The 26960-nt window shown below is 37.3% G+C and overlaps 1 protein-coding gene across 4 annotated transcripts in view; it reads right to left on the bottom strand.

Moving 5' to 3' along the window:
• The window catches only part of LOC141904778 (exocyst complex component 7-like), a 221742-nt gene extending 195312 nt beyond the window's left edge, over window positions 1–26430 (bottom strand). For 2 of the 4 annotated variants that reach the window (XM_074793438.1, XM_074793437.1), the window contains exons 1-4: window positions 26080–26430; window positions 13179–13344; window positions 3798–3882; window positions 1337–1442 (exon numbers count right to left, since the gene is read on the bottom strand). In XM_074793438.1, coding sequence (XP_074649539.1) covers window positions 1337–1442; window positions 3798–3882; window positions 13179–13344; window positions 26080–26124 — 402 coding nt within the window. In that variant the 5' untranslated portion in view covers window positions 26125–26430. The remainder of the gene's footprint in view (window positions 1–1336; window positions 1443–3797; window positions 3883–13178; window positions 13345–26079) is intronic. The other 2 variants (XM_074793435.1, XM_074793436.1) reach the window with 2 other exon arrangements.
• Window positions 26431–26960: the final 530 nt, after the last annotated feature.

Here is a 26960-nt window from a genome sequence, read left to right as displayed (position 1 = left end):
CACGTCGGAATTTTTGATAGTCGCAGCCAATTTGCCTATTTTTAACAGCTTATTTTTAACAGCTATTTTTAACAACTCATATGAAAACATTAAACAAGAGGTAAAATTTTGATTCATTTTACAGTGGAACCTCATTGATACGATTCTGTTGGAGTTGAAACCCGTTTATCACAATGATTTCCAGCATTTCCCAGCTTAGATATTTATATCAATCAAGATTTGGATAAGGCCATCCCAAATTAATCGTCTGTTTGCCGTAACACCGACTTAAATTTTTGGGATAAGTTAGGTAGGTAGGTTTCACCACAATTCGCAGTGCATGCGAGTTTTGCGATCCAATGCAATTCAATTAATTTCTTTATGGATGCATAAGACATGAGACACGCATAGAAATGACTCAAGAACGTATTCTGTCTGCGATATCATCGAAAAAATTCTCTTGAAGAAGGAAATTTGTCATAATCAAGCGTTGCAAGCCATATTTTTTCATTTCAAGTCAAAAATAATTATTTCGAGCTTTCAATCTTTTTTCCTAGCTGTTTTCAACCGCTTCAATAGCATTTATCAAGTTCAATCATATATATTGATATTGTTCAACCCTCCCTGGTGGCCATATACAAAAACCAATGACCTTGAATCTCACCACAATTATAGACCATGTCATGAGCTAGAACTTTCCAATTGATAGTGGTAATAAAATATGCATATGTACGAATATAATATGGAAATACAAAGCTATTGAATTTTTCAATGCCCCATGGTGGCCATATACAAAACCAATGACCTTGAAACTCACCACAATCATAGAACATGTCAGCAGCTACGATTTTGTTATTGATTGCGATAACAAACTATGCCTAGTTACCAATATAATATGGAAATACTAAGTAATTATAGTATTCAACGAGTATTTAATTTGACCTCGAAATTCACTTAAATCATAGAAAATGTTATGAGCTACAACTTTGCAATTGATCAGGGTGACATATAGGTACCAATATAATGAGGAAATACTCGAAAAATTCAAAAATGTGTAAAAAGTGCTGAAACAACAATGGCTGCCAGTCGGCCATCTTGAATGTGAGAGGGCCGGTTTTTGGGCTGTTGATGTGTCTAGGGTAGATACATGTACAAATATATATAATATATAGATATACATATGTATTTTGGGATTTTGTTGTATTACTGTTTCAACTTTCAACACTGAGATAGAATGTTTCATCAAGATTAGTGAGTATATGCCACATTTTATGTTTACAATATCTATTTTCCACAAATGATCCCCAAAACAATTTCTTCCATGCCCCTGAACCGCCCTTCTACAATAGGAACATACCACAGTTGATAATTCTGGACTCCCAGGGCTATTCTTCATAAAATAATCAAAAGCCTGTTGAATTTTCTCCATGCTGGACAAATATTCTTCAAGACCATTACTTGGACTGAAATGAATAGTAAAAGGGATGACTAGAACCTCAAACATGTAATGTCATGCAAAAGAACAGGGTCCAGTTCCACAGTTCCGAGTTATGTTTTAAAGAGCAAATCCCATCAAAATACATGTAGAATATTGTGCAAAATTCATTTTCAAATGTGATGTATTCACAAATATCAAATATGAAACTGGTTTGAATTTAAGGTCAGCCATTCTTGAGAAATACGACTTTTAAATCGGCAGTTTCAGCATGTGCTCACTGTTAGGTCAATACAAAATATATGTGTGGTTACGGTCTCTCGACCGATTCAAATTAATTACCGCCGAGTTATTTTATTTTATTGACTTATTTTTCGTCATCAAAAATTCTGGAGTTACCATTTTGAACATGTAGCATTCTAAATGTTTGGTATTAGTTTTATAGAATTATTAACCTGTGTTTTGCGGATTGACAATGTACACGCTTTACAAATGGAAAAGCGTGCAATCAATATTCTAACGTAGGTTTAAAACATACACACGTGTGGTGACAATAGTGTATAAGCTTACAGTATTAATTTTACTACTACTAGGCCTGTGAAGGCCTATACACACACACACAAACAAACACACTGCGCTTTGCAATACTAGCGTGTACAATATATTTTCATACTGTTTCAAAGTTTTTTAAACAATATAAACTCACCACTAATCATTTGGACATAATCATTTTTGTGGTACCGTAATTGATGAGTGCTCCCCTTCATTGAATACTTCATCGATGAATATCTTTCCCTGACCTCAAATGCATGAAAAAGAGGCCTACGGAAATAAGGTATTGGCCAAGGTATCAGTTTAGTCACCTGCCCATGTAGATGGCTGGGTCCCACATGAAAATGTTCATTATTTCATTGTTTTTCATCGTTTATGTATTAACATCCGAAAAATGCTGATAATGCACAAAATAGATGAAAGTCATCAATAAAATGTTTTTCTAATCAATATCTAAGTTGACGATTGCCTTTAGAAGTTTGGATTGCAATCTTTATGTCTCGAAATCTCGGGATTATCATCGGAATGTCACTGCCTCGTGAGCTAATATATTTTGACAGCTGAACTACTACTAGCGCCATCTATTGAACATGAATTGAAGCAGTTGCTAGATTTTACTCTTAATGCTACCATAAATCATGTCTGTTATGTCTAGTCTCTGGTTGCGTTGCTTGTAATAAGGCTTATATTTTTTACATTGTCCGAGGCTTGAATTCAACATGCAATAGTCCTATTGATAACTAAGATACTTTCTTTATAAACATTTGGAGAACTAGGAAGAATACAACCTGGAAGAGTTTTACAAATTTCTTCAGCTTCAACATTTAAATATTGATAAGAGGGAAACAAGGGTGATGATGATTTATGTTTTTACTTGTTGGTGATGGTTCTTCGGTTTGTTAGCGTTGCTTATTATATGACTGAAAATAATGAATAAGTAATGAAACACACCATTCACATACTTTTGAGGTGACAGCAAACTGAAACATCACTTCCGTTGGCCATAGTAGGAAATTAGAGTCATTTCAGTTGTACTTAAAGTTATCCCAGTTTACCACATTAATGTGCTTCCCCATTCATTTTCCAATGAAATGTTTTTGAAAAAATTAAACAAATTTCCTACCTACCAACCCAAATGAAAATAAATTGCAGGAGATAGTAACCACACATATATTTTGTTTTGGCCTTTTCGTTTATGTAAGCAGGTGCGCGTTTCTGACGTCATCTCTGACAAACGCTCTAGTCATCTAGTCATTTCACTAGACATTTCATGCAGTATTTTATTCTTTTGGGAGTAATTTGAAGTAATTACCTCTTAACATTTGTATAGTGTTGCTACCGTTGTTTATGACATGATAATCTTAAGTGAGTAGCGCTGTAGGTCTATGAATACAGTGAACAAATGATGTCTATTTTATCGATTATACATAGGCAACGCGTACTAGCGCACACGTGCTTGTGTTGATTGTCATAGATAATATCATATATAGCGTCACTGCGGGTAGTATCTGAACTATACTGACAGAGTGAAGGATAAATAAATGACTAATTTACGGCTAATTAGAGATACCTTTTCCGATACTTTTTTTCGATCAGATGGATCTCAGGTCATTAAATATATACTTTAAAGTTTCCTCTGGTTAAGAAATCACGGAAAGTACAATTTTATGGCATATTTGCCCTTTAACTCTGAGTTAACTAATTGAAAATAAACGAACTTTTACTCATCAGAGTTAAATCTAACTCACTGTGTGGAACTGGGTCCTGGGCAACCTCAATGGTCAATGCCTCAATAACAATGAATGCAATAGGTAGAATATTCATTACTTACCCATCCCTTACGGATTTTTCCGAATCCTTAGCAATATGGTACAACCCAATGACATGATCCAAATTCACCATTGTTTTTTCAATATCTGAACTGTGTAAAGGAACTCTCTAAACAAGTGACATAAGGAATAAGTAAACTGCTTACTGTATGTTAACAGACTTATAAAGCTTTTGAGCCTAACAACAACAGTTGTAGAGCTGTGTTCACCATATATCAAATAAATAAACATCAAAAAAGGTGTCTACCTCTTATTTCAATTGATAATGGTTAAAAAAAAGGCCTATGCATAAGCCACACATATATACAAAAACACCATGTTACTCCACTATTCAACATCCCCTGGTGAACCAAAATCAATTAATTCTAAAATCACCATAATTAAAGAACTTGTCATGAAATTGATTTTCGTTACTAAATATGCGTGGGTACCAATATACAAAGTTACCACTACAGCGATGACGATATGGAAAATTTTTGTAATAACAAAGCGAGCACCAAAGGTACAAAGCCACTATGGGTTTCCCCCCAAAAATTTTTTAAATCTTAACTAATCTAAGCATCAGAGGCCATAAAATAGCCAACAACAATGAAATTCACGCTCAATTCTTGTGAAGTCAGCGATTTTTAGCAGCTAAAGACTGATGTGATATAAGGAGTGGATGCGCAAACAACAAAAGCATGCATGTATTTGATAACGGCGCTGAAAAAAATTTCTGAATATCCGGAAAATCCAGAGTCCAAATTTGTCAATTTGAAAAAAAAATCTAAAATTCCAGAGAAATAAAAATATACGCTATTACATTATATATGGAAAGACTATATGATTGAGCGACCGTGTTTTCCGATGTATAAGTGGAGTTTTTGAGACCAAAAATCATGTCAAAAAAACGTTGGTCGACTTATACACCGAATACACTTTCAATATCGTTTAAACTACACCGAATACGCTTTCAATAACGTTTAAGCTGATGATGTTTAAGAGTTCAAGGTTGCCATGATGATATAGAATATTAATTTATGTTTAGGCTACACTCCAAATTGGTTCCAAATTAACTGATGTTAAAAATCGAATGAGAAAGAAAAGCACGCGTGTGTATCCTTGAACAGCATTTTATATGAGCCGCGCTGCTATGGCAGTGTGCCAATAATCAATACGTGTACAGCAGTCTAATACTAGACTACAGGGGCCAGTTCCATAGTTAAGACTTAAGTCCAAAAGTGGTCTTAAACCTTAAGACTGGTCTTAAGTTGTTAGATTGGCTATATAACTAAGTTGGTCTTAGCCAGGTCTTAAGTCTAAGCCCTGACTATGGAACCGGGCCCAGGTGCGTGGCATTCAATGTATACACATTACATCCAACACGTGGATTCAATGAGCACTAATCCGGTAATATACTATCAGAAACAACAGATCCCAATGATTAATCGCAAACAGTGGTTAAGACTCTCAACTACTATGAGAATGACCATAGCACTGTTTTCAAAAGTGACTTATGTAAACACGTGAAGAAGGGACTCGACTCATACACCGACTATATATAGACTATATATAACTTTTTAAACTTAAAATTTGACCTCGACTTATACACCGGGTCGACTTGTGCACTGGAAAATACAGTATTCATTGCCCCCACGTGAACATTTTCCAATACCAAAGACACCATAACCATAGAGCATGCAAAGGCCAAAAGTTTATGGAAATACCACATGATAATACCATGCTCATTCAGTTATTCGACGTCCCCTGGAGAAAATATACAAAAACCATTGACCTAATCACTATAATGATGGATCATACCATGAGCTAAAAGTTTGCAATTGATACAAAATATGCGTCTAGGTACCAATACAATAAGACAAATTGCAGATAATTCAAAATCCACCAGATAGGACGAACAAGACTGGGTTATACCATTCCCAATAGTGTTACTTGTACGAACATATTGTTTAGTAATAATCGCACAGCTGGGAGTTCTATTGAAAGCGGATAATGCGCGACATGGTAGATATCATCACAATGCTCTATTTACCCAACAGATCTAGGCCCCTAAACTGATTTGCACACTATTTATGGCAGTCAAGAGATATACACAAAAAATGAAATATATGACCTCAAGAGAGAATATAGGGAATCAACCTTTCATGCAAAAATCTTAAAGTTGAATGTACCTTAGAAGACGTAGGCCTTTATATGCTGCAGCCGACTTGTAGTCGCATGTGCTAAACTTATCGAGATCATTAAATTGAAATGGACAAATGAACAACTGTAGAGAGTTCTGCATCGATTCAGCATACTCACTGCGCATTGTAGACGGATTAGCTTATTTGAAATTAAGCCTCACTTTTTGTTTGATTTGTTACACAACAGGACCCAGAATCTTTTCCCCGTTGGTCTTCACTGTTTGCCTGTTCCACTGCCACATCGTTTTTTTGTGATGATATAACATTACGGACAAAACCTTTCCCTTCCCTCCAGAACCTACAAAAGCCATGATCACACGGAGAGGATTAAGCTAGGTTCCCAGTTTGACCAGGCTTGGATCAGACGCAATTAGAGAGTGCTCTCGCATAAAACCACTCACTCGATACTATCAATGTAGTAATTAAGTGATCGAGTCACTTTCAAAACCAGTTAGCATTCATCGATATGATTTGACCAATGCCTTGATTTGGCCCTGGCCAGGTCCCACAATGCGGCTGAGCTAATAAACTCGTGTGATCACAGCTCATAAGTCTGAATTCAGTATGTAGGCGTGCATACTTCGTAGTACGGCAGAGCTTTCTTTCTTCGTTAGAAGGCGAATCAAACTAGTTACAACGCGGTTCAAATTCAATGCGTCTGGCGCGCGCACATCGAATGCACATATGTATTAATAGGATGATTAATTTGGATGACTACATGGTAAAATACATGCAGTAACATTATGTACCTAGTAGGAGCGTTCGAAGTTTATTCGCACCCATAAGCGTGATGAAGCGAGATTCCAACATGGCCCCCAGTTATGGGTGTGTCTCACTGTAAGCTCCCACTAAATCTCAAAATGTGGGAATTCGATTGCGATTACTGTAGATTAAACTCATTTCATTGAGGACTCATTTTATATATAAAAGGTATGTGACAAAAAATATACGGCATGCTGAAACCTATCATTATTCGATGAACAGTCACAACACTTGAAAATGAGTTCCAAGGACATCGAGGAATCCCATACCTCTCCACAGTATCAAAATGAAGTTGATTTTGACACCCCTAATCATGCTGTGGTTATGTACCATTATGGGTGCGATGATGGTACATATACCTAGGATGAGATGCCAACTGAAGCTTTTGGCGCAAATCTGACGCAGGATAAGTCGCTGACTCTTGGTACGAGATCAAAAAGTTGGAAACCATTGATCTTCAAATTTGGAAAAAAAGTCTGTGTGTTTCGCAAAAACGAGCAAAAAGATCCCGGTCAGATGACCGTGACAGTGATTTTCATCAAGTTATTTTTGAAACTATAAATTCTGCTATGCAGGCATTTAAACTTGATATGGAAAAACAGGCATCTGATTTCCATGATAAACTGTTGACCACCGTAACAAAATCTCTCGACCAACAAAACAAACAAGTTACTCGACCAACACTTATACCGATTTGATAAAAGAATATCAGATTTAGAATCGAAAAAACCGTGACCTCAACAGTAAAATGGAAATCCTTGAAACTAGTAATTCCTCTCTGAAAACACAAAATAGCGATTTGAACAGCAAAATAACTATACTCGAGCAAGAAATGAATAATGTAAAACGTAAAACCATCGATCTAGAACAGTATTCGCGTCGTGAGAATATCTGACTGCAAAGATGCCCCAAAAAAACTGTTGAGAATTGTAAAGAAGAAATCTTAGCAGTGAAAAAAAAAAGATCTAGAAATGCTTGAGATTACGATTAACGACATTGATGTCGCACACCGGATGAACCGACAGGCGAAACCAAAGCAATCGGGCGAAGCAGCTCAAGTTCAAGAAGACCCTAGATCAATGATTGTGCCTTTCAAATGCCAGGAAAACCAAGATTTAAGTCATGGCTAAGAAATTCAAACTCGCTGAAAAAAGCTAAATTATTACATGTGTGATGACATATTACCAGACCTAATCAAACTGAAGAATCGCATGAAATCATCAGGTGAATTCAATAAGGTTAGGTTCTACAAAGGCTGTTTATACGAAGAGGACAAATCGTCTGGACTGAACGTCAAGCTAACTTCACGTTTGTTTGAATCAAGTGTATAGATCTGACTGTGCGTGTAGACAATAGAATATCAACATCTTATTGTGAACTTGGATTTTTTTTCTACCGTTTGTTGGTAATCGTATCCTAGAACGGTGTTCTACAGGGCGTTTGGAATTAAAATCGAACTTACTCCTGGTTTGTGGAAATATAATCGGATATAAATTATTTATTCTTTTAGCAGTGCGCGAACACCTATAAACTTTGATACCAAATATTTCCAAATCACTATGTATCGTCATGAGTCTGCTTATAAACGAATGAGTAAGTAAGTGGGGTCTACTTTCTATCCACCATTTATTTGTTCAAAAATGATTTAAATAAGCATTAGATAGCTTGTTAACAAATCTCTGGTTGGATACATACCATGCAAGATTATTTATTTACTCTCAAAATGAAATTTATTTTGGCTCGTATTGAGTATTTCTCATATCTCGTATTGAGGTATTGAGTATTTCTCATTCAGTCTGCAATGTGGCATGAAAAGGTTTCATGCCATTGGACATCATTGTAATATCAACTAGTAAATCATAATACATTTTCCCATATTTTGAAGACACACTCAAAATAACAGCCATATACAAGTTGGCGATTACCCATAAGTGTCTATAGTTTATTATGTGTGTGCATTTACTCCTCTCATTTCACGTATTCATACTACTTCATAACACTACCATTGTGTATCTGTCCACTGTAACCTTATCTGTCCGTTCATGTGTTTAGGCAATACAAATTTTATGACAAGACTGGAAACCATTTCAACAGATGAAAATTTCGATCTTTCCCACGTAATTGACAAAGACTTAAATATTTTCACCAATAGCTGTCCATACATTGAAGCGCATGATATAATTCACTATGAAACCCAAGGAATCTTAACATAATTCATTTAAATATACACAGTATTGTAAAACTTGTAAAAAATCAAATTGCAAAATCGCCATATTACTCCTGTGTGAAACTTTCATGGATGACCAAAATTCAGAGTGTCAAATGCGTTCAGAACTAAACGAAAACGAATGGACCTTGAGACTTCGACGAGATAATTGTAAGTTCCAGTTTGGGAAAAGGAACAACTCACGCCTCGCCAGGCAGGCTGGGTCAATGTAGCTAACCGTATCAATTACAATTATACATGTCACCACTTGTGCTGAAATGTAATTTAGAATTCAATACTGTCTTAATTTTAAAAGTTATGCTTGTTTTCTCAAAGATTTGCATGAACTGAAACTTTCCGCTAGTAATGGGGGAGCTGCAACGCCGTTTTCTCCGCTGGTGGCGCTGATGATCAACTCGGTCTTATAAAAATTGGAAGTGTCTTTGCTCCATACAAATCGTTATTGAATCAAGAACTTGGATAAAAGCTGTCACACGTGGCAAAAACACTGATCGGTAGTTTTGCTATCGTCATTTCAATGCTGATGATTACATGGGCAACGCTCGCCAGGCAGAGTACTCAGTGTGATCATGATAACTTTTTGAAAGACTATTCATACACTTATTCTAGATCCAATTCTGTTGACTGTGACTCAGAAACTGCTAAAACTATTTGGACCTATATAAATTTTCATTTTCTTATGTTCTAGAATCCGGAAAATGATCATCATTCACGAAACACATAAAAGCCATCGATAAAACACTTTTTAATTTGATATTCAATATGTAGATTGCCTTTAGAAGTTTCAACGGCAGTGGTCATGTCTTGAAATTTAGGGATTATATACGGAATGCGGCTGCCTTAGCAGCTGAGTTACCAACAGCGCCATGTATCGAACATAAATTGAATCTGTTGACAAATTATACCACCTATGCTGCCATAAATCATTGGACATATCTGTTTAATGCTTAATCTCCTTTGAATGAATGTTATAGATTACTTTGTAGTCCAAATAAGCTGACATAGATTTGAAGGGGCTACACCTGGATGTTTGTCTCACTATTTTTGTTGTACATGTAATTGAAATTTATTGTTTTTTTTTAATTCAGGCACTGACAGATTACAATGGAGAATCAAGAAAATGGCAGTACTTCACATTTTCCCCTGGCATGACCAGCCATCAGTCAATATTAAAGGAAGAAGGAACAGGGCAAAAAGGAAAATTAGAATTGGGACAAACGTTGGATTTCTCCTTGGAGGTCGCTGAAGAACTTGTAGGCCTATTGGACACAAATTTAGATGATGATGATGACGATGATGATGAAAACACTACCAAAGGTAAGTTTTGCTTTTTTGATTCATCTTTTGAAATGACTCCTGGAAATTCATGTCATGATTGCATTGAACTCCTTTAACTAATGCGTGCTTCTTTCTTGTAGTTGGACCAACGAAAACGAAGGATTCGAACCCACTTCTCGTCACTCAGCACTGGTAGTGGATTCAACAGCATCACGTCTTATCTCACTGAGCTACTGAGGCCGCTCGATTCAATTCCAAAAAACTACAACAGTCGCAAATAACCATCGCAACGTTGCAATTTACGACACACAAAGTATAAATCTAATCATTGTTAAGATAAGAGTTATTTTTCCGGGCACGCATTACAAAGTGAATCTATCTATCTGCCGAGTGAGTTACCGCCTCGTGAGTGCGCAGAAGGCCGACAGAGCATCTCAAAGTGAAAACTTATCTTAGAATACAGCCGAACCGATGGAATTTCACAATAAACTGTCAGTCAACTGATTGATGACACAAGATGGTTGTTCTCGCCGTACTTAACAATGATATTTTCCTCCAATAAACAACTCTGGAATAATTGAGTAAAATGATCTATCTTTATTGGTGATATCGTATCATGGTGGTTGCCTACCGTTTACCGTTTGATGTTTCGTGTCATCATGAAATAGTTTTTCGTGTCATCACGAAGTGGTTTTAACTTTAGTAAAGCCATTCCGGCACAATCACATAACTTACCTATACGGGGTTCAGTCACGAGTAGGCCTGCCGTTCCACTGCTCTAGAAATACATATTCTGACGCTGAGAATTAATCCCAATTAATCCCATGGCTCCTGATAGTTGGAATAACAGTGATATTCTAACACTATGATATTTATAAATCGGAAGTACATAATTTTATACTATCTATTCAGAGGAGGCCGTTCCCCATTCTTTACTGCCAATGTCTGCTCGATAGTTTAAGCTGCTCTCATCTACCAGATAACTAACGAGAAATGCAATAACTTCTTGGACCATTAGATCAGAAATCTGGCAACGCTATGTTGTGGGGAATAATTGAAACATTATTTTGAGTCATTTTAAGCTGTTTCTAAAGCCTAGCGCACATCGACACTGCGATTGGAGACAACTAGTTGCTACCGAACGATTACCCCGCGCACATCGAAATCTAGTTATAACCGGTCAGTTGCAGCAACTGCATGGTGCGTGTCGATAGTCGAGATCCAGAGCGCGCACAACGACGGATATGACTGCGATTGAGTACAACCAGTTGCTCAAAAGTAGAACATGGGCAACTGGCTGGAACTGGAGATAGATCGACGCTTACCAATCGTAAGCTCGCTCACATCGACACGTTCAAGCAACTGATCGTATCCAGCCAGTTCCTCTCATGCGCCGAAAACTGCCTTGCAACTAGTTGTCTCCAATCGCACTGTCGATGTGCGCTAGGCTTAATGTTTTACGTGAATGGAGTGACAATTTGAAGTTACTATGAAAATGAGCCATTTTTTCGTACTACTATTTTTGATCCATTATTTCTGTGATACTTCTGTGGGCAGAGATAGTTTTATCCAGTACTGGACCATAAAAGCATCCTGAAACCGTTAACTTGTTATGTAGTATCCAGCCCAGCCTGCGCCATCCTGCTGTATATATACCGTCAGTATGTTGTACACACTACAGTGATGTAGGTGACTGGGGAAAGCCAGTACTATATTGGCAGTGGAAAGCGTGTATCTCTTACTAGGTTTTGAATTCACGGAAATAGCGTCACTTGGCAAGTAGGCTATGCTTTGTTGAATGAATTGAAGCGCGCGACCACAGATTCTAAATTTAGATTTCCCGCACAGTGGTATTACATGTATATATATTATTGATCTGTACAGCCGGTCTAGACAACAGCTGTGTTTCGCCATGATGTTGTTAAAAGAGATTTCAGAGATCACAGCACCGGTTTTATGAGAAGCTTTTACGGCCTGTTCTTTAAGTATGCTACGATCTAACTCTCAACTTTTCCCCCGAGATCCTAACCCCTCCCATCATTTTCTCAACGGATCTACATCAATCTCAAGAATGATAAAAATGCACACCCAACCGCGGAAATCTGGGTTTCCGCGGAAGATTTTCATCATTCTCATTGTAATTTGGACTAACAATCGCTTTAGTTTATCTGTCCGATAAGCCGCTCAGAGCCTTCAAAATTAACATTCTGCATACATCCACTTTTTTCGTCCCTTTGTCAACTTTTTGAAGTATTTTGGCTTTAGTGGCCAAATCAAATGTACGTGTTTGTGAGGCGCTGTTGTAGAAAATATGAACAGATAAGGTGTATGTATTGTTATTACTATGTTGTCAGTAACTGCGGGTTGTTCAGTATATAAAACAATGCTTTGTACTATTACACACAGGTTCGACTGAACAATATTTCTGCTACGGCCTCGTGGAATTACGTTGCAATCGATGAAAATTGCTCTTGGGACACAAAATTTACTTTGTTCTATCCGATATTCTGTTGTAAACGATCTCGTTAAAACCGATGGAAATTTAAGGAAATAAAGGTTCATTTTAAATATTTAGGGGGTGGGGATGTTAGATTTGCCAGTATATTCAGAAGTCTAAAAATTTAGTGTACGTAAGTCTAAAACCGAAGTTATGCGTAATCACATACTCAGTATGGTGCTACAACCTGTACGGAACCTGTACAGAATCTTTTATATGAATATGTGTACGCGAATACATCTCTGACAAAATGAACTTTAAATCAAGCTTATCTTTGAGTCAATTTCGGGGTTCTGCTATGTATCAAAGCTTCCATGCTTATTTCAAATAAAAGTCAAATAAAGTGTTTCAGTGTAAAATTCTTCATTCAAACATAAACAATTATGGTTTATGCGCATACTACGAACTTAGCTGAGAAAACTTGAGCAAAGGATACTTTCTTGCCTTCTTTGTAAATTCCCAGTTTCCAAATAAACAGGCGTAATGTTTTCTTCTAATTTTCGAAGTCGAAGATCAAAGGATTGAAGAACTGATGTCATATTTTTTGTCATTTTATTGCTTCTCTCAAGTGATTCTGTCAAGAGGTTTAGATTCTTGCCCTCCTACAAAAAAAAAGAACAAGGAATCATTTTTTTTTAAATGTCACCACTTATGCACCTGTCAATCAATTGGATATAACCTCCTAGCTCACCAACTCAATTGTTGTTTGATGAACTCGACATCCACCCAATATTGAAGGACTGATGATAAAAATATTCATACAAAATTGTTTTTATGTCAAATGGACTGAACCATGAAGTACATTACATATGATCGAGTCCCCAGCAACAAAAACGGAAATTGAGCAAAAATGTGCATACCATATACAGTGTTCTCAGCAATACCTATATCCAAATGTACTGAAAGAAAGCTTGTTCGAATGGGGAGGGCTCAAATAACCAATAACAATAAGTGCTGATCACCATTTTGTATCGCTCGCTTCAACGCTAAATTTAGACTTCAAATTTTCCGGCAGCGATCGCTCAGCCCCGATACGAAATAAAATAATGCGAATAATAATAATAATACCTTTCGAAACCTGATGACAGATTCGTCACTTATTCTGGGTTCTAAAGTGGTGATTTTGCTCTTAAAAAAGGGTATTTTTCGATTTCTATTTTCTTCGACTAAAATGCCAATCTATACACTAAACCAACCCCTAAGTCATAAGCAGGGATCTTATTGGTTGATTCCAAAAGATTTTAGCTCATTTGCACTGATGATTTTAACTATGTGTTGTCAAAACGCTTAGTAACTAGGGGTCCAGAGACACCAAGCCCACTTGGGAAGTGGTTTCAAATGCTCAACATTCTAACGGTTTCAGTATTCAATGCCCCTTGGTGACCATATGTAATGTTTTACGCTTTCTAGCATTTTTCCTAGGGTGAATGTACATGTACCCGTTATAATTGTTGAAACAACTCCCTCATAAAAGACACCATCGTGATATCTAAAATGTATGTGTATGGTGAGTTCATGTTTTATGGACGATCACTGGAGTTGCGTGCTTCGCAAAAGTTTCGGTGTGGGATAACTAAGTCCATGTATATTAAGTCGAGAGTTATTTCCTTCATTCTCATTGATATGCCCCCGTTGAGATGATGGGAGCCTCACAGTTTAGTGTCAACGTAGATAGAGATGAGCCGCCGGTAGAGGAAGAATACATCAGAGAACAGTTATAGTCGATTAGCCCGTTATTACGTGAAGTCTATTCACGAGTTGACGTGCGGCTTTTTCTCCACATCAAAGAGCAGCTACTGCTGTGAGCTGTCAGATAGCTGCTACACAAATGATCCATCACAGATGTGCTGACCCACTGTAGCCCAGCTTCCACCAAGAGTGAATAACTACACCTTGCATCTCCAACCACTCAGTTCTTTAATATTACACAAGTCAGTTTAAAATGCAAATGATTTGGTTGACAAATTCATAAATATCAGCGATGATTTTTCGTCTGAATTAGATTCAAACTATATAATATAGATGCATCCACAAAAGAAAGTGACTGTGTAGAAGATTGGAGTTCTATCTGTACCATCTTCTTATCTAGATATAATATAGAACCACTTCTCTATGAGTGAAATCCACGAAAATATCAGTTGTGTAAATGCCTAGAGCTCTGTGAAAATATATTACAAAAATATGTGACTTGACATGTGTTAAACTCAGATATATCTTCTTTCGTTGAATATTGTGAAATGAGCAAAATCCTCGAAAATTCTCTCCTTTCTAACAACTGCAACTATTTTATCTGGATCACTGCCAGGCTTTGCCATCCATCAACTCTACGTCATCATTCAATAAGAGTGTATAAAACAACAAGATAAACTTGAATTCTTCTATATTCCTAAGACAGCATGTCTTGTGAAATCTTGCTAGTTATTCACTCTTGCTGAATTTGTGTACAAAACCATAGCAACAAGCCACTTAACTGGCTCAGCATGCACTCTGCAACAGAGTTCACTACTGTAAACTGATACCTCTGTGGTCAATAAGCCGCACGTCAACTCGTTGTGAATAGACTTTACAGTGTATTTTCAACGAAAATTAAGTGTACATCGATTCATTTGCCTTTAAACATGTGGTTATTTACGTTGATTTTGGTTGAATTAGATTAAAACTATATAATATAGATGCATCCACAAAAGAAAGTGACTGGGTAGGAGATTGGAGTTCTATCTGTGCCATCTTCTTATCTAGATATAATATAGTACCACTTCTCTATGAGTGAAAACCACGAAAATATCAGTTGTGTAAATGCCTAGAGCTCTGTGAAAATATATTACAAAAATATGTGACTTGACATGTGTTAAACTCAGATATATCTTCTTTCGTTGAATATTCTGTGAAATGAGCAAAATCCTCGAAAATTCTCTCCTTTCTAACAACTGCAACTATTTTATCTGGATCACTGCCAGGCTTTGCCATCCATCAACTCTACGTCATCATTCAATAAGAGTGTATAAAACAACAAGATAAACTTGAATTCTTCTGGACTGTGATTGAGCAGGTGTGTTGCGGACTCGGCAGTAGAGGATCACCAGGTAAGGCCCCGAGGTCCTTCCATGTACGATGAAAGGTTCGTCAGCTTTGTATCCTGTGGCGTTGGACATGCTGTCACGCCAGTAGGAGGGATGAGTGTTGAGGCCTGATTCCCTTAAAGAATGAGGTAGGGTGATTTCGGGTCTGGGGTAGGCACCCGCTGGTTACCGCGTATCATGGTGGGTTGAGTGGCCAATAACCCGAGACGTGATGCCGTGTGTGGTAACTTTTCTCATCTCAAGCCCTGGGAGTTCCGGGAGCCGCACACCTGGGTTTAGTCGGGGATTTTCGCACTTCCGTCTTCGGAATGTTGAGCACTATCTTTTTCCTGTGGAGGTACAACTACCCCTTCTTACCTATACTCACCATAGTTATGTGGACGCAGGAGGACGCTTGTAACGTCGCCTATATTGCCTAAAGCATTAACTTTTAATACCCAATTGTGTACAATACCGATTTTCATTCTCTGTTTTCCGAAAAAAAGGAGAGGATTCATTCGTAAGAGGAGAGGAGACATTCGTAAGAGAAGAGGATTCATCTGTATAACTCCAGTGATCGTCCAGAAAATACGAACTCACCATACATACATTTACATAGATATACATTTCAGATATCACGTTAGTGACTTTTATGAAAGAGTTGTTTCAACAATTATAACGGGTACATGTACATTCACACTAGGCAAAATGCTAGAACACGTAAAACGTTACACATGGTGGCAGCGGTGGGATAGTGTCCTCATTCTCGCTCAACCGATCACTTTCTTTCCCTTAAATCGCATGTATGCTTATAGTAGTGAACGCTCAGTCTCTGTATCAGTAAATAAGAGAGGTTTAATTGTATCGTATTGTTCTTACGTTGACAACTGTTTTGTCTGTTCTTCAGATAAACATGTATATTTACATTCGCTTAAGTATATCAGTGAAGGTCCTCCTCATTCCTGTGTGGCTGATGTCGAAATATACATTCAAGTTAACAAGAGTGCCCAGGAAGCCGGCGATGTGGCTGTAGGAGCCAGCGGTAGGCCAGTAGCCATGGAAGAGGATAGTCGATCGCCGTCAGTAGACATCACTCTGTGAGTGGAGCGAGGTGTCCAGCTGGCAGTGCATCGGCCAAGTCTGTTGGGTCGTCTCTAGGTACTGCAGATAGAGGAGATTTCTTAGAAGTGAGACCGAAGTTTAGGGCTGTCGACCCTGAGTGTTTTAGTGGAGACGGTGCATGGGATGATTATTTCCAGGTGTTTTGTATAGCAGCAGAAATAAATCAATGGAATGAGTCCATGAGGGCTGCTATCATGTTTACACATCTAAAGGGTGCTGCTAGGAAGCTTGCCTGTTCTCTACCTTGTTCCGATCAGAGAGATTTCACATATTTTGTCCAGGCGTTACAAAATAGGTTTGGTGCTAGTCACCAGTCTGAGCAATCTTTGGCCGAATTGCGGAACAGGCACAGGAAGAGAAATGACAGTTTGAGAGAGTAAGAGCAAGCCTTGATTACGCTAGGTAACCAAGCATATCCTGGCAAAGACATGTTCCAAAAAGACAGATTGTTGCGCACTCATTTCCTCGATGCTCTAGACGACAGTGAGCTTAGAATGAAATTGTTCATGAGCAAGAGTAAAACACTCGACGATCTGGTCACTCTAGCTGTCGAGTTAGAAGGGCATAAGTTAGAAGCCGACCGCCAAGCAGGTGGTCGTTTCTTTGTGAAAAGTGTCTCTGAGAAATCTGGCGGTAATTCTGAGTTGGAAAAGCTGAAAGTACAAGTGGCTCAACTGACTGATTCATTGTCATGGCTGTAACGCCAGGGGCCACATCAAGAAGTTTTGTCATCTGGAACAGGGAAACGCAACATGGCAGGGCAAGAGGGAGTAAGTTCTGCGGAGTTCCCGCACCTACCAGCTTTGTATTGTATTATTCAACGCCCCCTGGTAGCCAGATACAAAACCAACAAACTTGAAACTCACCACAATCATAGAGCACCTTATGAACTACAACTTTCTAATTCATTGTCGTAACAAAATATGCTTAGGTTTCAATATAATGTCGAAAAACTTTTTCCCACCTACAAATGCGTACTGATGACACCAAGATGGCTGCCAATTGCGTCATAATTGGCTGATCAAAAATACTTGTCTCAGGTATAAAACACCCTTTTCCAAAGAATACCCATCACAAATTGCAATGAGAAATGGTAAACCAGTAGGAAGCTACAGGACTCAGAATTCGGGCCAAAATTGACATTTTTGGGCATAAGTTGTTTTGTCTTGCACAATATCTGTTTAGTAAGTGAGTCTGTAGAAGATTATTTAAATGAAGGTGATGAAGCGCAAATCGATGATGATAATGTTACTCATGGAAATGAACCTCTTCCATCAGCCATTGCTAAACGTCGTGCAATTGCAGTAATCCTAGAAGCATTCGAGTAGGTTCGAAAGATTTCAAAAATCAATGCGTACGTGTTTCTGTAAGATGTGAGATCCAAAATAATTTTTCAGCTGTGTATAATGAATATGATACAATGTATGAAAATACAATGCTCTCTTCCAGATTACACAGATTTTCTTTTCCATTTTGCATGTGGTGGAGACTTGCAGTAATACAGTAGACTCTGGTCAGCTCAAATTGAATGGGAAAAGCTGATTACAAAATCATTCGTTTAAATGGGTTTCGAGTTCAAGGGTTCTATAGAAAACATAGGAGACAGGAAAAAAATTAATGACTTGTCAAGTTGAATGCATTTTAGGTTCGAGGAGAATCTACTGATTACAGCGTGTTGAAAACGGGGAAAATAATCCCAGGTTAAGTGATGAGCTCTCCATCTATACCTAAATCCAGATCTAAATTTGATTGCGGGGTATATTTTTCATTGATACATGTATTGTATGTAATTAGCTGCATGTAGTACAGAATATGAAGCAGCTCAAGACTAAATTAGATTCCTCTCCCTTAACACACCAAATCTACCCTTGCTTCCTGGATCCCAGGAATGATGATCCTCTCAGTAAATATACGGCCACGAAAGAAACTACAAATGGACGGATTGAGGCTAATAGCTGTCAACAAAGGGACCATGATTTTAAGGATAGAACCTAAAAGACTGAATTTTACTACATCGAATTACTCAAATCAACTCTATTTTTCTTGTTTCTAGCCAAGATGAACCTGCATTGTGTTTGAAAGACAATCGGTCGTCCCATATAATATACAGATAAAATATATATAAAAATTTAAAAATCTAGAGATCACTTGAGCAGAAAATTTAATCAACAAAATGCTTACGCTTGCACTGAAAATAAAATTCATAAAATGCTAACATCTGCATTAAAATACAAAACTGATATTTGGTCCTATTTCACTTTCTCTTTTTTAGAATTTATCTACTAGAAGGAGGTCTAATTTTTTCACCTCTGGTGCCCTCTAATTTTTGTTTTTCAATCTCCATCATCTGTTGATGTTGCGTTTCCATTTGATGAGATAATTTCTCATTTTCCTCCAATTTCTGTTGATGGAAACTTTCGAGTGATTTCAATACTTTTGATTTCTTTGGTGTTTGGACACTTTTACGTTTATAAGAAGCAAGCAAACTATCAAAAAGATCATTTTCGGTGTCAGTAGAAGATCCTCTATCATTTGGTTCATCCGAAAATGAATCCAAAATGACATCTGGATGGGTGTTTTGTTTCGAACCAAAAATATTGTCCAACTCCTTAAAATATGGACATGTTTTGGGTTCTCTGCCAGTTTTGTTGTTGTGGTCTTTTACGCTCCGATAGTAACGCAGAAGATTACTAAATTTATTCTTTAGATGAAGCCACTCAAAAAAATGTCCCTGCTTTTTCATTTCTGTGGCAATATCATTCCATACTTTTTTTTTCAGTTTTTTTATCAGCCATCTTCGTTGCATTTTTACTATAAAGATCAATAAGGCACAACACGGCAGCACGTGACATTGCATCAGCTGAAAAATGAATTATAGAAATCATAAAACAGAGTTTATCTATTATTCAAAATTTTCTCTGAAAATAAATACAACCGATTTCATCCACCCCTTGCAGGTCACATAGCCCAAAATCATCAAAGTATTACATTTAGGTTCAAGACTTTTTAAGATCCATTTGATTCCAAAAAAACATCAAATTATTGAGAACACAATAAAGGTATATTGTATATTGAAGACCACACACCTTTGGCATTTGATTTACTTTCAACAATTGCAATTGATCGACCTGACTGTCTATGATAAGCGTCCTTGAGCTTTTTTATTTCTTCCTCATCTACAAAAAACAAAAAATACAAATAAATTTTCATGTACCATCATAAATGAAATATGAATAAGCCTAACAAATATTGCTATTATTATCATTCACATGACATGAATGAGATTCAAATGAGATAGATCTGGAATGAAAGAAGAATTGCAAGTAATGACGAAAACAGGCCTACCTACCATTATTTTCCACTACTGCCACATAGGCCTATGTGGCCCTGTCCACCGTGAATGTCGCAAGGGCATCACCCATATCCAATGTGACTGTAAAACTCTTATCGTCAGAAACACAGCTAGCAGTTCCACTACATGTACTGTAAAAAGTAAGAAACGTATGCCTTCACTGAAGTATCATAAAAAAAGATGATTGATTGGTTGATTGAAGTCGCCAATTCAGTAATAATTTGGGAATTGGTGACCTCCACGGCACTGTCAAACGAGATGAGTCCTTGTGGGTGCCTGTGGTAGGCCTACACAGTACATACACTATAACACAGACAGGATCGACTACACACTAAACCGCTTTCACCAAGAATACGTCACTGGTGAGATTTTTAGATCATTACTGCCGTAATAAATGTACAAGTACAACACACGTGAACAACTTTCAGAAACGTATCTCATGATTTCAACATCTTATTTACAAAATAATTTGTTTCTTTAACAACGTACCTCACGCGCACCGGATCCGCCATCTTGCTTAATGCGACAGCAACGCGTCTAAAACAACGAGTTGGTTGCGTATGATACGCGTGTATGCAAGTATGTTAAATAAATGCGACGATTTGTATACGCGGATTAGGCGCGTTGGTTAAATAAAAGGAAAATTTGCCGTCGGCATACGCGCGTATCATAAATAAAAACGGCTTTATTTTCAATTCGAGCTCCAGTAGGTTTCCAGTCGGCTCCTGTCGGTTCCAGTCGGCACAAGTCACTTTTTAGTACAGAGTAGTTAGTTACCTAATCGTTGGTGGTAAGCTTTTTATAATCGGATGGGCTTATACCAACGTTAGGGATGACAAGGGCTAAAACACGGTTGAAAAAAGTAACACTTCAAAAATATACTTTCTATTCACTTCAGTCCACAATTAATGGCTTAATTCACAAACTAACACAGGTACCTTTCGAAATAATCCAATTTTATGTATGTTTCGAGTGATTAATCAACATTATTTTAAGAAATTAATTAATTTCTCCACAAATTTCGCCATTGGCCGCCATTTCTCTGTATTGCACATGTGGCATGATAAGACAAGGGGACCTACATACAAGGATTCTACATACCTATATACAAGGATTTATATAAAACTTCCAAGACGAAAAGACAATTTTTATTTTTGATGGTTTTTCAACTTATATTTCAAATCTTCGTGTTTTCTACAATAAATAATGAAATAATAAATTCTGGTAAAAGAAAAATGTGAATAAGTGTTGATTTATTAATTTTTTCAATTTCGTTGTTTCGCTTCGATAGTTTGTGCTGTTGTCCTGGCCTCAGTCAACAGTTGCCAGCACCCTCCAGTAATTTTCAAAATGGCAGCTGTTGACTCGACGGAAATTTACTCTCACTTTACGGCCGATTTGCACATGGATTAAGATCGTCAGGTGAGGTGTTATAGGTATCAGACAAACTACGAATCTGTTGTGCATCGATTACAACAAAAATTAGACGGATATCTTAAGAGACAATGAAATGCCAGGCAAATTACTCGTCAGTCAAATTGGCCGACGAAGATTGCATACAAAAGTGACCTTCCCATTCCTGACTGTGGTTTTTGAAAATATCTGATCGTGAAACTAAACCACGGACAGGTTACTGACTAAGTACAGAGATGAGAACACCGACCTTTGAAATCCACGGTTTTTTTCTTGAGTTACACACGCGAACATGCTGACGGCGCAGGCCGAAGGCGCGAAACAATTTAGGAGGTAGAAATTAAAAGCGTTTTCCGAGCACTTAAAGCGATCTTGAACCCATGAACGACTATTATATTTTGGCAGGTAATGGCTATTGCATGATAGGAGTGTAAATTACGGATTCGGACTTGAACTTGGACTGACATTGATAAATAACATTGAAAAATATGACTCTGGAAGGTATTTATTACTGATATAACATGATTTCAAGTGTTATAATAGATAAGGAATAAATAAATATGTTATATTTCAAGCCATCTCGGTTGATCTCGGTAAATAACGTCATCTCGGTGATAAGGAGGACCCATATATGATACTTTATCGTGAGACGTTGTAGGGAACCTGTAACGACAACTGGTATTCAGACTAGCTGCAAGTCTGATTTTCCCAATTTTAAGGCCTGATCATTTACTACAGAATAACCAATCAAAACACAGATACACTATCAAATACCCCAGGAATTTTATCCCAAGCCCATCGGAGAGTGCCTGTGGTAAATACTAAAAACGAAGTGGATATTTAACTGTATACGGCAAAGTAACTTCCACTATTTTACCGTACATCATTACTAGGCCTATATATAGGCCTATAGTATTATTAACTTATTAACTAAAAGCAACAATAAAATAATTATATTGGGTTTAGGGTAAGGGATTCGATAGGGTTAGTGTCGAGATGGTGAGAAGAGGGTCCAGAGGGTTCCGTTTTACCCCTAGGGATAGGATTAGGGGTAAGGTCAGGTACTTTAGATAGTTAAAACATTCGGTTGGTTTTCAGCGAGCTTGGTGGTCAAGTAGCATGATGCAGACCTGCGCTAGTAACTGGCCCGGGCTTCGAGTCTCGCTTTATTTTCTCTAACTCTTGTCTCCACACTTTCCTAGAATTTTCAAAGTCGCGTACCTCTGTGCCCATGTGCGGTGTAAATCAGCCAATCAGCGACGACGTACAGTAAAATAGCATAAATAAATACTCAGCCGTAGACGGTAAAATATCCACTGCATACTAAACTAGGGGTCCAGGGACACCATGCCCACTTGGGAAGTGGTTCCAAATGCTCAACAATCTAACAATTTCAATATTGAACACCCCCTGGTGACCACATACAAAACCAATGACCTTGAAACACACCACAATCATAGAACATGTCAGCAGCTTTGATTTTGTAATTGATTGCGATAACAAAATATGCCTCGTTACCAATTTAATATGGAAATACTAAGTTATTCTGCTATTCAATGCCCCTTGGTGACCATATTCAACAACCAATGACCTTGAAACTCACCACAATCATAGAACATGTCACGAACTATAACTTTGTAATTGATTGATGATTGATGATTTGACAAAATATGCCTAGGTACCAATATAATAAGGAAATACTTAATTATTCTACTATTCAAAGCCCCCTGGTGACCATATAGAATAACTAATGGCCATAAAACTTGCCACAATCATAGATGATGTCATGAGCTACAACTTTGCGATTGATTGTGGTTATAAAATATGCATTGATACGAATAGGCCTATAATATAGAAATTCTAAGATATTGTATTATTCAACGCCCCCTGGTGGACATATAAAAAAACCAATGACCTTGAAACACACCACAATCATCGAACATGTCAGCAGCTTCGATTTTGTAATTGATTGTGATAACAAAATATACCTCGTTGCCAATGGAAATACTAAGTTATTCTACTATTCAATGCCCCTTGGTGACCATATTCAACACCCAATGACCTTGAAACTCACCACAATCATAGAACATGTCACGAACTATAACTTTGTAATTGATTGATGATTTGACAAAATATGCCTAGGTACCAATATAATAAGAAAATACTTAGTTATTCTGCTATTCAACGCCCCCTGGTGACCATATAGAATAACTAATGGCCTTAAAACTTGCCACAATCATAGATGATGTCATGAGCTACAACTTTGCAATTGATTGTGGTTACAAAATATGCATTGATACGAATATAATATAGAAATACTAAGATATTGTATTATTCAACGCCCCCTGGTGGCCATATAAAAAAACCAATGACCTTGAAAGTCACCACAATCATAGAACACGTTATGAGTTCACCCAGTCCTGAGAATGGCCGGTTCGCAGAGCTCCGTATACTGCCTATACTAAAGAGCTCGCATGAACCACCCACCCAGTCACGTAGTCGTTATTTTACGTCGAAATTTCCGACTGGCGCTCAGTCGGCATTTTAACCACTCAGTACTCGGCAACTACTCATCCGATTTCAATAAATAAACTACCTGCACTGACCTTATGTTGTTATCTTTTCATTGTTTACACTCTAAAGAATATATTTGAAGTTCAAGTGGCTGGAAATTGCCTCTATGAATATTTTAGTACCGCTAATGTTTTACTAAAAAAACGGTTCCTCGCGAGACTCACCCGCATAAAAAAATCAATATCTTAGCAACACAACAATAGATACCGCTCTGCACGACTCGTGGATATTTGACAAGTCATGAAAAATCGTTTCATACACAAAATACGATGACAAAATGACTAAATAAATACAACAGTAAGAACAAGAAAGATCAGAGGTTTGCAATGATGGTTTATTTTTTTAAATCGGTTGAATGAGAGCTGAGTAGTGATGATATAATTAGAGTTGAATTAAAAAGAATTTAAAGTCACCGCGTATATGGCTTCCGCGACTTAGTATCAGGGGTCGCGTTAGCGATATACCACTGACACTAAGGTTCTCCGTGAAGTTATGAGCTACAAGTTTCTAATCGATTGTGGTAACAAAAAATACGCTTAGGTATCAATATAATGTGGAAAAACTTTTTCCCACCTACGAATGAGTACTGATGACACCAAGATGGCCGCCAATTGCGTCATAATTGGCTGATCAAAAATACCTGTCTCAGGTAGGCCTATAAAACATCAAAATTTCCCTCAAAAAGTTCAAAAATGTGAAAAAAGTGTTGATTTTGGCGAACAACAATGGCTGCCAGTTGGCCATCTGGATTCTGGCAGGGCCAGTTTTTGGGCTGAAGATGTGTCTAGGGTAGATACATGTGTAACCCAAATATCAAGACAATCCATTGAAGCGTCTTCAAAACTTCCCAAAATAACTGGATTCCGTCTACGGACGGACGGATGACGGACGAAAAGTGAACGCAATAGCCCGCTGGGACTTTAAGTCCCAAGTGGGCTAAAAACCAACCCGGAAGTAAAATCCAATCTAGATAAGTTCTTAGTTTACGATACTCATTGATTACGAGACCCTGTGCAATTTAATCGGCCTATTTTTAAGCGCACAGCGAGCGCCGAAGCTCCTTAAGTTAATCAGCAAATTCAAATAACCTTTATTTCTCCATACCGTCCTTCTCAAAAACTGTAGTTTATATCCGGGACACATCGGCATTGGCTAAATCGTGGCAATGAAAATGACGTTCACGGACGAACTTTCGTCGAAACTTGCGGGCCGCGTCACGCGAAGTTTAAATATGTGAATGAAGGATAACAAAATGATTTTGTGTAATTTTCAGAATATTTACAAAGAATATTCACAAAATATTGTCAAAAAAATGTTATTATTAGTTCGTTTTTTTTCGTAGAAACCAATTGGAAGACAGGATTGAATCCCACAAAAAGCACAGTCCCTTAGCAACGGGTTGAATTTTTTGGAATAACAAGCGCACCGGTTTCACAGCGTCACTAAGGGTCGAGTCCCGGAGAATAACGCATGCGCGAGGTGTTACAAAATGACCGTCCCCCTCCACACAAGTACTGAATAATTAACTCAAAATTATGCCAATGCCTGGGAGTAAAATGCTGTGCGTTATTTAACATATCGTTTCTTCATGCGTTTTTTACTTCCGTTTTTCAAACGCTATTTCCCTTTTCCGTTTCGAGTATAATTCGTATAGCTATAGGCCTAATCCGAAATTAAAGTGCCTTCAACAAAACGTCTATGATGTTTTTTTACAATATAGAATTCTATGACTGAAGAGGCACTGGCTCGCCTCTATTTATTCATTAAATCTGGCTGTTTACCAAGTTCTTTGAGTTTGACTTTGACATATTACTTACTCGTGCTAGTATCAAGTCAATCTCTTTTATCGGAACGTCAACCATTATGTCCGTAGTAGTCCGCCTGTATCACTGATGATTATTCGAGTGATTAAAATACAGTAGCCTTGCCCGCTTAAATTAAAGCTAAATTAAACTTCGTCTACCGCTACCTCTCTCTAATTCTTAATCTTAATACCTGCTGCATACAAATACAAATACAAATACAAATAAACTTTATTGGTCCGTACCAAAACACAATCACCATCGGTTTAGTAACAATGAAGTGGACAGAACAGAGATGATGGCCTAACTGCAGTTTTGGTCATCCTTCCACTACGTGGTTATAGTAGTTCCAAAATTAATACTAATTAACAATTTTCAATTCAATTGAATAAAATTTTATTGAACAAACTCAAAATTTCATATGAGTCTTTCTGCAGATTTTCCAGAACCTGCCCTGAGAGGCCAGTCGTTTGAATCAATAGAAAATGAAAACCCATTCAACAGAGTGAGCTGAAATGGTGGCAAGGTGATCGGGATATTCAGATTCAAACTAAAGTTTTCGATCATACAATAGAAGACTACGCTGTATTCTATAGAAATAAATTGAGAAATACAAATGCTTTTAATCATATTAAGCTAAAACAGTTAAATAGTCAAGACGTAAGGGAAAAAAAAGTTACCTAAAATCAAAATATGAATTTTTGTTGAAATATATAAGAAAATAGAATTATAATTGGTATTTTTCAGAAACAAATTAAAAAATACTAATATTTTTCATAGAAATAAAGAAATGAAAAAAACTTTTCTCTGTGGGAACATTTCTTATCAAAACATCATAAAAAATTTCATCTATAACTTAATGAAGAAGAAAAATCACAATTACTCTCAGGAATAGA

This window comes from Tubulanus polymorphus, chromosome 4, assembly GCF_964204645.1.
Source record: "Tubulanus polymorphus chromosome 4, tnTubPoly1.2, whole genome shotgun sequence".
NCBI lineage: Eukaryota > Metazoa > Nemertea > Palaeonemertea > Tubulaniformes > Tubulanidae > Tubulanus > Tubulanus polymorphus.
This window is presented reverse-complemented; position numbering and strand designations above follow the sequence as displayed.